General features: G+C 47.5%; 1 protein-coding gene across 1 annotated transcript in view; it reads left to right on the top strand.

Annotated features, from left to right (window-relative positions):
* Positions 1–14,639, top strand: part of Lmln (leishmanolysin-like (metallopeptidase M8 family)) — a gene marked incomplete in the record, with an annotated part of 86,270 nt that overhangs the window by 38,763 nt on the left and 32,868 nt on the right. The window contains 5 exon segments of the mRNA XM_013513591.1: positions 451–629; positions 4,684–4,789; positions 7,405–7,499; positions 11,442–11,559; positions 14,443–14,550. Of these exon segments, the coding sequence (XP_013369045.1) occupies positions 451–629; positions 4,684–4,789; positions 7,405–7,499; positions 11,442–11,559; positions 14,443–14,550 (606 nt within the window).

Genomic DNA, 14,639 nt, shown 5'->3' with positions numbered 1-14,639 from the left:
AAACAAACAAACTTCTGTGTAGGGAGGGAAGTCCCTTCACTTGGTTTTCAGAGTTACCAAACATTTCCTGTTTTGTCTTTTCTCTATCCTAGTTGGTTGACCTTCATAAATGACAGTCATTTATTTTCATCAAGATTATTTTGTGCAGAGGTTTTAGTAAAATAAATTGAAAATTAGAGACAGGTGTTGAGAGAGAGATGTGGATTACTGGTTTGGGGGATTTTTTTTTTTGAGGCAGGGTCTTGCCTTGTTGCCCATTTGGCCTCAGGCCATCTTCCTGCCTCAGCCTCCCAACCCACGAGACCACAGATTCTGTGCCTGGTGCTGTCTGGCTTTTGCAAAGGTCTAGAGACAGTAAATAGAGTCCATCCTGTACTTAGAGTCTGGATTCCCCGTGAGCTCACCACGCCCCTGCTGACCTGGTCTCTGTCTTTCTGTGCCTGCGGGCAGCCATGCAGAGTGTGCCGCGGGGGGAAGTGGCCCTGCGCAGCAGTGAGTGAGCTGGGCCAGGAGGGCGTCCGGGACGCGGACTTCATCCTTTACGTTGGTGCTTTGGCCACGGAGAGATGCAGCCAGGAAAACATCATCTCTTACGCAGCCTACTGTCAGCAGGAAGCGGAGATGGACAGGTAACTCCCTCTGGAGGCTGACTCAGACTCCCGGCGGCCCTCCCGTGTGGCCGCTGCCGGGAGGCTGGCATCCCTATCGCCCAGAGTGACAGAGGGCTCGCTGCCTGCGGGGTGCATGGGAACAGCCTCAGGGTTGTTGTTTGTGTGTAATGGGAGTTCGTGGGCAGGATGAGAGAAAAGGCTGGCTTTGCATTCCAGGCGATTCTCCTGCCTCAGCCTCCTGAGTGCTGGGATTACAGATGCGCTCCAGTGCGCCTGGCTCTTTCCTATCCTTTTTGCCAATAAATTCCAAAGAAAAAGGCTTCTTGTCAAGAAAACTTCCTTCCAGCACTTGGGAGGATCACCACACATTTGAGGCTGTTGTGAATCAGGGTAAGATCCTGTCTCAAAAAAACCAAAAAAAGGAAAATATTCTTTCAAGGTGAAAACCTCTCTTAAGAAATAATTTGAATTCTCAGTTTAACACTTCCTTGCTAAAATTTCATTTTTTATATTTTTGGTAGTGGGAATTGAACTTAGGACCTTGCTCTTGCCAGGCAGGTGCTTGTACCACTGAGCTATCTCCCCGGGCCCCATGCTAATATTTTAAACATAAATTCAGTTGTCATTTGTTATATGTGCTTCATTTAGCTAAATTATCACTTCAAAATGCAGTTTTCAGCCGGGCATGGTGGCGCATGCCTGTAATCCCAGCATTTGGGAGGCTGAGGCAGGGGGATCATTGTGAGTTCGAGACCAGCTGGGGCTACAAAGTGCGCTCAAGGCCGGCCTGAACTGCATAGCGAGACCCTGTCTCAGAAAGACAAAAAAAAACCCAAAAGAACAAAATGCAGTTTTCATTATTTCCCGGAGATTTCCAAAAAAGTTTTGCCAGTGAAGCAGCCCAGCCTTAGAATGAAAAGTGATAATCCATCCACACAGGCAGACGTGCTGGAGGTGGTAGAAATCGCGCACATCTGAGAAAGTTCACACAGAGGAGGGGCATGTGACCAGCTGAAGTGCGCATAGACCACTGCTGGCGTGCCGAGCAGCTGCCGACCTGTGAGAGGACTTGCTGACCACCCTTTTTAGTCTTTTGAGACAAGGTCTTGCTGTTTGGTTCAGGTTGGCCTTGAACTCAGTGTCACCCAAGCTGGCCTTAAACTTGCAGCAATCCTCCTGCCTCAGCCTTCTGAGTGCTGAGGTTACATGGGTGTGCCATCATGCCCGGCCCCTGCTAACTCAAAGAGCCCTTTCCCTTCTGTTGATGTATAGCTTATGTGAGGGAAAAATTGAAACTCCTAGTTGAACTTAGTAGACTATAGAAAGGAAACACTGGCCTGTCCAGAACTGTGCCGTCCTCAGTCCTAAAGGGCTCGGAGGGGCCGGATGGCCAGCGTGGACGAGGAAGAGCAGCCTGTTCCTGTGCAAACGGAGAAGTGTTGATTGGTGAGACGGGCTCAGAAGTCTGTGGGCTGAACGCTGAGCGAGCTGAGCGCCAGCCGTCAGGCGTGTGGGTGCAGAGGAAGCAGTGGGGGTTTTTGTAGCCGTGTGCGTGCTGATGCTCCTTTTTCCTGGAGGAGCTGCCTTGAAGTTTATGTCTTTAGTGAATGGTGTCTTGGTGTCGGGGGACTTCGATATTTGAAGCGCTGAATGAACGGCAAATTAAGCTACTTGATAAACTAAGAAACATTCTTAAAGTAGATGTCTGAGAAATTTCCTGTTTCCACAGTAGTGCTGCGGAAATCACGGCTGTCTTAACGGGAACTAAGTCATGTGGATTACACACACACTTAGCACGCTATGAAGTGTCAGAAGAACTTTAGAGCACTCTATTCTATTTCTGTACTTTTACTTGCATTTATTTTTATGCTGAGTTTTCCCCTGGACCCTCGGTGTTCGTCTCTCCGGCTTCCTCCGGGCTCTGTCCTGTGCGCAGCCCGCCGCCGGGGCGTAGGGCCGTCGGTCCCTTTCCAGGGCACTGGGCGGGAGCCCTGTGAGCACAGGTACAATGCAGGGCGGCGGGTGCTGCCGGGAGACCCGGGCCGCCATGTGGAGACCCAGCGCTCCCTTGTTCGCAGTGTTTGTAAGTCTCTGTGGCAAAACTCAGCACTCTTCTTGGGCCACCAACGCTGTGTCTGGCCCTGCGGTCTGGCGGGGCCACACCGACCAGCTCCAGCATGGTCGCTGCTTCTTTGGAGTGACATCCTTCCAGTACTTGGTGGCCTTTTAGATACGCATACCTCGGTGGCCTGGGCGTTTCACCTGTGCTCTAGAGTGAGCGTGAAGATTTGAACCTTTGATTTGTAGGGTTTTCTGGTCAAGAGAGTGGTGAAGCATTTACACAGGGCACCCCGGCCGCCCACGGGAGGTGGAGCTGTCAGAGCGCTCTGGGCTCGGGTCCCACTGACAGGAAGGAGTCGCCGGGACGAACGTCCTGTGTGCCGCGAGCGTGAGGCGGAGCTACGCGGGCATAGCGCTGGCCCCTGCACGGCTTTGGGCAGGAGGAGCTGCGCCTTTTGAAGGAATGTGCAACCTGTGTACGACGGAATTTGTTCCTGACGCCAAGTATTTGTGCACAGCCTAGAACAAAGTAATCGCTGTGTCCGCCTTGTGGAGCTGACGGACCGCAGAGGGCCACAGGCACTGGTTAAAAGCACTTGCAGGTAGATGTGCGACTTTAAAATGCAGTAAGCATTTTGTAGAAAAATACTTTCTGTGGGATGCCACGACGTAAAAGAGGGCAAAGGGGGAAATACCATCTCAGTCAGAGAAGGCCTCTTGTGAGAGAGGGACTCAGCTATGCCCTGAAACGCTGGTGAGGCCGGGAGTGAGCTTGTGTCAGGCGAGATCGTGTGACCTGCTGCTGTCGCAGCCACTTCTGCGGCCACGGCGCAGCGGGACGAGGGCGGGGGAGGGCTCGCCCACTCGGAGTCCTGCAGGACATCCCAGGGAGGAGGGCCCGGCAGGAACGACAGATTTGGAAGTCCCCGTGAGTGTGTTCGATAAGTCACTTCCACGCATACTTTCTCTAAGTATGGGTTTTAGTACTTGGAAATATAAAGAAGTGCAGTGTGTTTTTCGCTGCTGCGAAGTGTAGATGGGCTCTTGTCATGCGGTGGAGAGGCAGGCCGTTGCGGTGGGGCCGGAAGAACGCGCCCTGCGGTTCTCCGGCTTTGTCGCTTGGCTGCGGCTCTGAGGCCAGGCTGGCCTGTCGGGCCCGACGCAGGCAGGGACGTGAGGTTCTGTAGACTCTGGAGCTTGAGAGAGAGGGTGGGAGGTGCCCAGACTGGGGGCAGGAGAACAGGGAAGGTGGGGAAGGCGGGCCGGGAGGGCTGTAGTTTCAGACACCTGAGCAGCTTGCTCAGGGTCTGGTTTGTGTGTCCAGTTTTCCCTCACTACCTGTTTGTCTCTGCACCTGAAAATACGGTGAATCTGAAACCACATTTGGATTTTCTAAGTAAAATAGCGTGGGAATCTGCGTTCTCCACTTCATTCCTTTCTTGGTATTATGTTGGCATCTGTTCATTTACATAACTGTACCTGGAGTGTTTGCTTTGGTGCTGATTTGCCAGGCTTAGGAGAGCAGAAGGTGTGCGTCCTCACAACAGAAGGTGCTGAAAGTCAGCCGGGCCTGGCAAATGCCTAAAGTCCCAGCACTCAGGAAGCTGAGGTGAGAGGTTGAGGCAGGAGGATTCCAGATGTTCCCGGCCATCTTGGGCTATGTATCAAGACTTTGTCTAAAAAAAAAACAAGATAGCGAAAGTTAACTACAAAATTACATTTGAGCCGGGTGTGGTGGCACGCCTGTAACCCAGCACTTGGGCGGGATTACAGGAAGCAGGAGGATCATTGCTAGTTCAAGGCCAGCCTGGGCTGCAAAGTGAGCTTAAGGCTGGCCTGAACTGCATGCATAGTGAGACCCTGTATCAAAAGGCTGTAAAAAAAAAGAAAAAAAAAAAAGTCAAGATTTTTCTGTCTTTGAGCAGTTTTTGATAGAGAAGTATACGTTAGTAAATATCTTAATAAATACTGTTCTGGAATATAATAAAAAATTCAATGTCTGTTTTAACAGGCCAATAGCAGGATATGCTAACCTGTGTCCAAATATGATCTCTACCCAGCCTCAGGAGTTCATCGGGATGCTGTCCACAGTGAAACATGAGATTATCCACGCCCTGGTAAATGTGCCCTCTACTTCCTTTCTTTTGTGCCTTGGTTTTCTGCTTAGTCTGCTCTCTCTGATGTCTATTTTAAATTTTGAGGTCAATGAATTTTTAGCTTCATGCTAAGGAAAATCTGATTAAATAGGTTACTGTTGATAAAGAATTTTTTGATAATTAAGAGAGTAGATAGGAGGAAGGCATGGTGGTACACAGTATAATCCCAGCACTCTTGGAGGCTGAGGCCGGCGGTTCACAAGTTTGAGACCAGCCTGGTCAATTTAGAGACTTAGTAAGATCCTGCCTCAAAATAAAACATAAAGAGGACTTGGGATATAGCTCAGTTGAAGGCTCTGGGTTCAATCCTTGGAACTAAAAAAAAAAAAAAAGAAAAAGAAAAAGCATAATGCGTAAGTTGCAATTTGCTATTTAATATAGTTACACAAATCTACTGGGTAAATAAAGAATTTAAAGGAGTTGCGTAAGACCTTAGGCAGTGGTCACCTGATGCTTTGCAGTAGGGGTAGTAAAGCACACTGGTGAAGAAAGAACAGACCGCACAAGCCTTCGTATGAATTTTCTTAGTTGGATCACCCGAAATCTTTGTGGCCTTGGGCAAGGTAGGCCGCTTTGGAAGCCTCGAATTCGTCTGTGATACGAGGGCAACAGCAATACGTGCTCCAGTGGAGCATAAGTAAGACAGTACGTAGGAACTGGGTACACCATCCACCCTGTTGGTACGAAGCTATAATTCACTTGGTGGCTGTTATTGGTGTTACTTGGTGAGCTATCACGTATGGCCTTGAAGTCTAGGCTTTAGCCTTTCAGTTACCCAACACACTGAATAACAAAGGTGCAGCGCTAACAGAGAATACTTACCAATTTCTTACGTAAGGAGATTCTAAAATGAAATACCTTGTTTTTCCCTTTATTAAAAAAAGCAAGTTGAAGGTCAGTGGCAGAGCTCTTTCTCAGAAGGCTCAGGCTCTGGGTTTGGTCCCCAGCACTGCTAAAAAAAGAAGCGGAGGGAAAGTGAGTCCCACCTCCCAAGAGCTGCTCATTCTAATGCAAGACAAGCATCACTGTGAGCAGGATTTTAAGCTACAAGAACTATACACACTTACTATTGAGGGAGAAGAGGGTACCACCTAAAGAGTGAAACTAAGTAACGAAGCGTAGTCTGTTGCCTTCTCAAGGGAATCGCAAGTTTGAGCCCAGCCTGGGCAAGTCAGTGAGATCTTGTCTCAAAAAATTTAAAAAGAGCTGAAGGTATAGCTCCATGCAGAGGCCCTGGGTTCCATCCCCAGCACAAATAAATCAATCTGATTATACACATACAAATTCATCTTTTTTTTTTTTTTTTTTAATGTCTTTTTGAGACAGGGTCTCGCTATGCAGTTCGGGCTCGCCTTGAGCTCACTTAGTAGCTCAGGCTGCTCTCTAACTCATGACGATACTCCTTTCATCTTCTAAGAAACTGGCATAGGTGATTTCATGGACGTTATCACCAGAAAAAAACGTAGCATGTCAACATGTGCATTTTCAGAATTTTTGTTACATGTGCACATACACATCTGTTGTCTTCGCGTGCACGTGTGTCCCTCATGTGGGGTCTTGTGTGGGATGTGCACTTCGAGGTCCAACTCCGGGTTGCTGTGAGCGTTCCTGGCATCTCCTTGCACCTGTGGTGCGTGGTCTGTGCTGCTGCCGGGGCGCTCACTCTGGCTCCGGAGGCTTCCGCACTTCTCCTGCAGCGGTTTTCCTGTCTTAAAAAAGGATGCTGAAAGGGTTGTGAGGTACATACTCAGCTGTGGCAGAGCTCTAGTGGATGCTGCTTCTGATAACCATGGAAACCCTTGTAGGAAGGAGGTGGCAATGACCGCTGCCTTCTTGCAGTTACAGGAAAGGAAGTTGTTAGCTAGATGCTTTCATCCTCTACTTAATCATGTAGATATATACGTATTCTTGATAATCCTCTTAAAAATTCTTTGGTATTTTGAGACAGGGTCTGGGCCAGCCTTGCACTGCAGTAATCCTCCTGCCTCGGCCTCCCCAGTGCTGGGATTATAGGCGTGCGCCACCGCGCCTAGCCCGTTCTGGGTACTTTTAATCAAAGTTGTTGATTTTCTATTGGCCAAGTGTCTGGCATGGCCACATAGCGTGTGTCCTGCTTCTGTCAGTTTAGCCCCTGCCCGTGTCCAGAGCTGATATCTAATAGGGTCTCAAACAAGGAAGGCCGAGATGACTTGAAAAAGCAGAAAGGAGTTAAAAACATCACAGTTGTTTTCCTTAGTGTTCATACCGAAAATAACTGTAAAGTGTACGTTTTGTAAGAACTTCGATGAAAATTGTTTAAGTCAAGTAGTTAGAATCTTTTTTTTTTTGGTGCCAGGAATCGAAATCAGGACCTTGCACTTGCCAGGCAGGCGCTTATGCCACTGAGCTATACCCCAGGCCCTAGAATCCTTAACATGGCATGCTTGGAGGATACAAGAAGTTCCCAGGCAGCCCGGCTTGGCTCGGTGCTTTTACGGAGGGGAACCAGTGTGTCCCCTCCCCGAGCAGATTCTTGACGCTATCTGGAATCAGAGTCCGTCTTTGCACTTTTAAGACATCGGAACTTTTTCTCACAGGGCTTCTCGGCTGGGCTCTTTGCATTCTACCGTGATAAAGATGGGAATCCTCTAACTTCAAGGTTTGCAGATGGTCTTCCGCCTTTTAATTACAGGTATTGGCTGTTTTTATTCTTGTTTTTTTCCTTACGAGGCTGTTAGCATGTTGGAATGTTAGGTGAGAAGCCTGTCATGTTAGGAGCCATAAATACTAGTGTCTTTATGGCTCAGCTCAGGAAACTGTAGATGGAAGCAGGCTAGCACCCACGAACTCTGTTAGCCTCTTGACTGATTGATTTGTACCAGGAATCGAACTCAGGACCTTGCACCTGCCAAGCAGGTGCTGTGCCACTGAGCTACATCCCTGGTGACCTCATGATTTGTTAAAAGCACCAGCACTCTTCTTGCTGGGCTTTGGAACTTTTGTTACTTTAAAGGCTGTGGGGAGTGGGAGTTGGTTATATTGTGGCTTTTCATTTTATTTTATTTTTATTGTGGCTTTTTGATAGTTATTGCCTGTGTGGGGCAGTATTTTACATGTTAACTGATACTTTTTTTTTTTAGTCCAACACATCAATAGTGATAGAGGTTCAGGGCCTAACATAAGCCCTGAAGTCCTGAAAGTTTGTCAGGAATTTTATAGGAAATACCAGTCACAGAACTGTAACTGTTTGCACACCTCTGTACTTTAGAAGCCCCTTGCTGGGCTTTGTGGCGCATGCTGTAATCCCAGCACGGAACTCCCCAGTGGTGTTGATACTGCTTGATGCGTTACCGGGGCTGTGCTAATGTGTGTGCATTAAAACTAATCCTAGTGCCTTCTATATTTTATGTTTGTTTTACTTCAGTTACAAAGATCTCTAGTAAGGTAGTTTATACTAAATAAATAGCAGGGTGTGATGGCACACACCTGTAATCCCATCACTCAGAAGGCTGAGGCAGGGGGATCATTATGAGTTCAAGGCCACCCTGGGCTACATAGCAGAAACCCTGTCTCAGAAAACCAACCAAACAAACAAACAAAAACAAAACAAAAGACTTGGATTTGCTTTTTTTTTTTTTCCGTCTTTTTGAGACAGGGTCTCGCTATGTAGTTCAGGCTGACCTTGAGCTCACTTTGTAGCACAGGCTGGTCTCGAACTCACAGTGATCCTCCTGCCTCCGCCTCCCAAGTGCAGGGATTACAGGCATGCGCCACCACACCCAGCAAAAATTGGATTTACTTAACCTGTCTATGTGGAGAAGTTGTTAATCTTGAAGTATGAATGGAGAAGAGGGTATTGGAGTGATTAATAAAGGAAAAGCTGTTTATTTTCTGGCTGACCTTGCTCCTTCTATACTTAAACATTGCCTTACCGTGAAAAAGATGAAAGGAATTAAAAATCATGTCTCTCAGGCATGGGTAGGGTGAACAGACGCTTGGTCCAACAAATGCTTTAGAAATTCTCAATTGAAGAAAACAGCGGATGGATGCTTCACTGGACCGGTTGTAGAGCTGGGTCTTGGCTGTGTGAAGCGCTTCCGCTCGTGTTCTGCATCTGTCTTCGCTGCTTGACTTCACTTACACATCAGCCTTTCACACCTAAGCACAAATAGCTCCTAACGGTCCTGTTCTCCTTCGGTGGCACGTGGTTATCTCATCAAGACGCCTCATTCAGACAACAGTGTGCCTCAGGAAAATTTAGTATACTTTAAATTATTTAAAAGACACGCAACATCTTATTCTTTGGCTGTCCTGAAGATTTATGGAGGAGTGTAACACAACCTGGTGGAGGGTAAGGGGATCTCCTCCACCTTTTGTTGCTTGATGAAGACATTTCAAAATGAGGCACTCGCTGAGGGAAACCAATAGCTGGTGGGTCTTGGGTAGAAGGATGTTCGTCACCTCCGAACGGTTATTTTTAAAATTTTCATAAAATGGTGCCAAAGGGTAACTTTTAAAAATCTTCTTTTATTAGTGGGAATAAGAGATTCTTAGGAATAATAGTAGAAGTAATCTAAGACAAAAGCCAGAAAAAATGGTTTGCTTTATAGGGAAAAATGAAATCACTGAAGCCCTGAGTTCAACCCCAGTACCACAAACAAAACGAGGAAAGAGCTCGCAGATCACATTTCCCCGCAGGACTCGGGTGAGAACCGAGGGCTTCACCTCTCTCCACTGAGCTACACCCCTGGCGCTTTGCTTTATTCTGAGTCAGGGTCTTACTAAATTGTGCAGAGCAGCCTCAGCTGTGTGCCGCCTGAGCGCTGGCGTTACAGAGCGCGGCTCCGCGCCTGGCTTGCGGCACATTTTGCCCCTTTAGCCAGTCTGCCCTACTCTGCCCCTCCCAGTGGCTAAAAGTAGCTCCCTAGATAAACTTTCCCAGGTTTTGTGGTGCTCGTGTTTCTGCCTAGAGTTGGATTTCTGGCTGTTTGCCCCTTGAGCAAAGAACTGAATGAAATAAGCAAAAGATGGTGACAGGGTTGGTTTGAAAGAGTAAAAGTGAAGAGTAAGGGGGAAACTGGCTCTGCAGGGTGAGCGTGGGCTGAGGAAAGAGGAGGAAGCAGAGTAAGAGTGCACCCTGAAGACAGAGCTGCAGTGTCGTGAGGAAAGCCGGGGCAGGGAGTTCTTCTGGCATCTGTGTCTTATTTTTTTGTTTTTTTTTCTTGGTACCAAGAATTGAACTCACGACCTGTGCTTTCCAGCCAGGCGCTGTGCCACTGAGCTAAATCCCCAGCCCATCTGTGTCTTTTTATGCTGTCCAAATCTCAAGGAATCCTGCGAGAACTCCTATGTCTGGGTCCAGCAAGGCGTCTAGGCTGTCCTGTTGAAAACCACCTCAAATTCTCACAAGAAGTTCTCATTGCACATGTATTCAGGGTCTTGTAATTAGCAGGTCAAACCTACTTTCCCTGCCAGCTTTGCCTGGCCCTAGTCTCCTGTCTCAAGATTTATCTGTTTTTCCTTTTTTCGTGAGTAAACCCTTCCCAGATTGCTGCAAACCTTTGGTTAATTCCCAGAGTTCTGACAAGGTTGATTCAGCCAAGTTGGATCATTTTCTCACTGTTTTCATGGAGGAAAGAATTTTCAGATCCTTTGTCATTTTCCTGACATCTTTCTGGAGTGATTTCTTTCTTTTTTTTTTTTTTTTTTTTTTTTTTTTTTTTTTTTTTTTTTTTTGAGACAGGGTCTCGCTATGCAGTTCAGGCTGGTCTTGAGTTCACTTTGTAGCCCAGGCTGGCCTTGAACTCGCAGCGATCCTCCTGCCGCAGCCTCCGGAATGCTGGGATTACAAGCATGTGCCACCACACCTGGTGGTTTTGTTTTGTTTTGTTTTGTTTTTTGGTACAGGGAATTGAACTCAGGATCAAGCACTGGCCAGGCAGGCACTTGTGCCACTGAGCTATATTCCCACCCCCTGGAGTTTATTTTTATGTACATCATGAAATAGGGATTTAACTTTTTCCATAGGTAGGTAACCAGTTTCACAGCAATTATTAAATAGTTCCCCGCTAAATTAATGTGATAAATTTTTTGTTCGGTTTCCTTACTTACATGCTTAGATGTTTTGTTTTTGCTTTCATTTTATCTAATAAATTTTATCAAAGGGAGGCAGTTGAGGCTGGGTGTGTCCTGGGTTTCATCCCTCGCAATGCACACAAAAAAGGGAGAAGAAGCACATTTATTGTTAGCTTAGCTTAGTATTAGCTATGTGAACACAAACAAGTTACTCTTCTCCCTAAGCCTCTCTTTATCTACAAATGTAGCAGTGTTTATCATTTCATAGGATTATTGAAAAGATTATATTAGAAAATTCTTACCACGTATTTTAAGTGGATTTTAAGTTTTCAGATATATTAATGTGTTTCTTTGTCATCACCTTGTTTTTTGGTTTTTGAGACAGTCTCACTATGTAGCCCAGGCTGGCCTCAAACTCAGTGGCGATCCTCCTACCTCAGCCTCTTGAGTGCTAGGTTACAGGCATGCACTACCACACCCAGTTTAATTTCATGTATTCATAAAACCTTTTAAAGTGAGAATATGTTTGCAAAAATAACTTTTTATTCTGTACTTACAGTCTTGGGTTATATCAGTGGAGTGATAAAGTAGTTCGCAAAGTGGAGCGATCATGGAACATCCGCGATAATAAGACAATTCCTCATCCTGTGTATCTCCTCGTGACCCCTCGCGTTGTCGTGAGTATCACTGAGTGTCTTTGTGTCTCACGAGCTGTTCCTCATTATGGCCTGGCTTTACTGATCGTTGCTGTTTAAGGGTTGATGAAGTTTCAGAGCCTGTAGTAGAAGCAGTCTCAAGGCACGACCGCGAAGTGCGCTTGGAGAGACCCCAGGACACGGGAATTCGGCAGTGACTCTGGGCCCTGCCCCACTGCCTTGTGGCGGGGCTGCCTCTGTGTCGAGGTCTCTCGGGACTCTGGGGACTCTGACGCTGACGATCATTTCCCTGGAGGGTCTGTACTGTCAAAGTCCGAGAGAAAGAACCGACAGGATGCGTGTGGGGAGCTGTTGGGGGCGGCAGGCTGCAGACGCAGGAGGAACTGCAGCTGGGACCCAAAGGCAGAGTCATCTCCCCTGACAGCGGTCAGTCTGCTCTGTCTGAGCCTGTGCCTGGTAGGGGAGGGCCGTCTGTTGGAGGGTGACCTGCTGTCGCTCATCGCCCACTGCCTTCCATGCTGATCCCCCGCAGTGGGTGGTGTTTGTACAGAACTGTCCAGATCACCGTTTGTCCAAGTGTCCGGGCATGGTGCCCGCACAAGATTAACCATCAGCGGATCCCATGCACCCGTGACAGAGAGCTTCTCCCTGTCCCCGCCCCCTGACCCCGCATCGCTCTCTTCGGAGCTTGTGCTCTGCTCTCCGCCGTTTTCCAGCCCTGGAACTCTCCAGCGGGAGGACGGAAAATATGGGGAGCAATTAGTCTTCCACTGCACACTGTGCTTTTTCCCTGCAAAGACTACTTAATGGTAAGGGCCGTTTGTCCCAGCAGTGAAGTTGTTCTGGAGGGAGCGGGGTGGCTGCACTCACGTCAGACGATAGACGTCAGGTCAGAGGTGGTGCAAGGGACAGTGAGGGCACTGTGTAAGGACCGAGGGGTCAGCTCATCAGGAGGACACAACGGGCGTGAAGGTGTAGGGGCCCCACGGCAGGGCACCTGGACCTACCAGACAGTTACTACGGATGTGAAGCGAGACGCAGGCTGCAGCACAGGAGTAGAAAGGGACCTCCGTGCTCCCCCATCATCAGCCGGTGCATCGTCATCCCTCAGGCAGAAATTCACAGGGAAGCCTGGGGCGCGAATGGCACTTAGGCCAAGTGCCCCGACAGACACACACTGAACGTCCCATCCAGCCAGCGGAATCCATGTTCTTCCCAGGGGCAAAGGGAACGTTCTCCAGAGCACATCACCGTGAGAACACAGGACAAGACCTAAGAAGATGGAAATCGTACACCGGTCCTCCGAGCACTCAGGAGGCTGAGGCAGGAGATCACTGCGAGTTCAAGGCCAACCTGAGCTATATAGCGAGACTGTGTCTCAAAAAAAAAAACTACTTTTCCAGCCACAGTGGTGTGACAGGAGGAATTACTAACAACCGAAATTTCATAAGTACATGGAACTTAAACAACATGCTCCTAGTGAAGAAATTAAAGGAGGTGCTAGGGGTGTCAGAGTGCCTGCATAGCGTACATGAGGCCTTGGGTTCTAGCCCCACCATAAATAAATAGATAGATAGGTAGGAAATTTAATACCTTAAGACAAAAGTGAAAATACAACATACTAAAGCTTATATAGCAAAAGTAGTTCTAGTGGGACCAGGGGTATAGCTCAGCAGCCCACAGCCTGCCTGGCAAGTGTGAAGTCCTGAGTTTGATTCCTGGTTCAAAAAAAAAAGTAATTCTAAGGAAATGTACAGCATTAAAGAACTACATCGAAAAAGAAGCAACTGGTTGAGGTGGCATGCCAGTCCTTCTTAAACTTTTCCAAAAAATTAAAGAGGAAGGAATACTTTTGAACTTTTCAGAAGACCAGCATTATCCAGATATCAGAGTCAGGTGAGAATATTTAGGTATAGTTTGGTTTGGTCTGCTCTTATTTGTGTGAGCCAGGGTGTTACTGTGTAGTTTAGGCTGGTCTTGAACTCAACCAAGATCCTCCTCTAGCCTGCCGAGTGCTGGAATAGATAACAACATTATAAGGAAAGAGAGTCCCGGGCTAGGCTAGGTATATAGCTCAGTGGCGTAAGCACCTGCCTGGCAAGCCAAGGTCATGAGTTCAATCTCTGGCACCGCAAAAAAAAAAAAAAAGAGTCCCAGGCCAATATCTTGGATGCATATACGGTGGATGCAGAAATCCTCAGTGAAGATCACAAGTCCATGATCATGTTGGGCAACTTAGTGAGACCCTGTCTCAAAACAGAAAGAAAAGAAAGAGCCAGAGCTGGGCATTGTGGTGCATGCCTGTGATCCCAGCACTCAGGAGGCTGAGGCAGGAGGATTGTTGCGAGTCTGAGGCCAGCCCGGGCTGCAAAATGAGTTTAAGGCTGACCTGAACTACATATTGAGACCCTGTCTCAAAAAGAAAAAAAAGGGCTGGAGATGTACCTCAGTGGTAGAGCAGCTCTGGGTTCAATCCCACTATTATTTAAAAATAAAAAAAGACAAGGGACTTGGAATTGACATTTCTCAATTTAAAAACCAATACAAATGGCCGACAGTTACATAAAAATGTTCCGTACCACTAATCAATAGAGAAATGGAAACGGAGCCTGAAATGTGACGCTGAGTCACCTGTCAGAGTGGCTGTTACTAGAGGCCGGAGGGCAGCCCACCAGCCAGGGCGGTGAGTGCAGATGTAAACAACTCCGCCAGGAAGAGCAAGGGTTAGGAGAAATTGTAACTGTCTAGCAAAGAGGTGTGTGACACCACCAGAACATCTTATTTAACTCTGTTACAAACTGCCTGAAAAAGAAGCTCTCTCCTTATCAAAGTAGTTCTCTAATGTTTATCATATCCAGGCGATAGGAAGTTTCTCTTTTGAGGGATATACCCTTCTTTTTTTAGGACGAAGCGCGGAAACATTTCGGTTGTCCACTTCTGGAAGGAATGGAGCTGGAGAATCAAGGGGGCATGGGCACGGAGCTCAACCACTGGGAGAAGCGGTTGCTCGAGGTCAGTTTGTCGTTGACTTTTACTGCGCTTTTTTTCTGTTTCGTTTTGTTTGTTATTTTCCAGTACCGGGAATTGAACTCACAACCTTA

Source organism: Chinchilla lanigera, unplaced genomic scaffold (assembly GCF_000276665.1).
Source record: "Chinchilla lanigera isolate Chin_1 unplaced genomic scaffold, ChiLan1.0 scaffold00019, whole genome shotgun sequence".
NCBI classification, from domain to species: Eukaryota; Metazoa; Chordata; class Mammalia; order Rodentia; family Chinchillidae; genus Chinchilla; species Chinchilla lanigera.
This window is presented reverse-complemented; position numbering and strand designations above follow the sequence as displayed.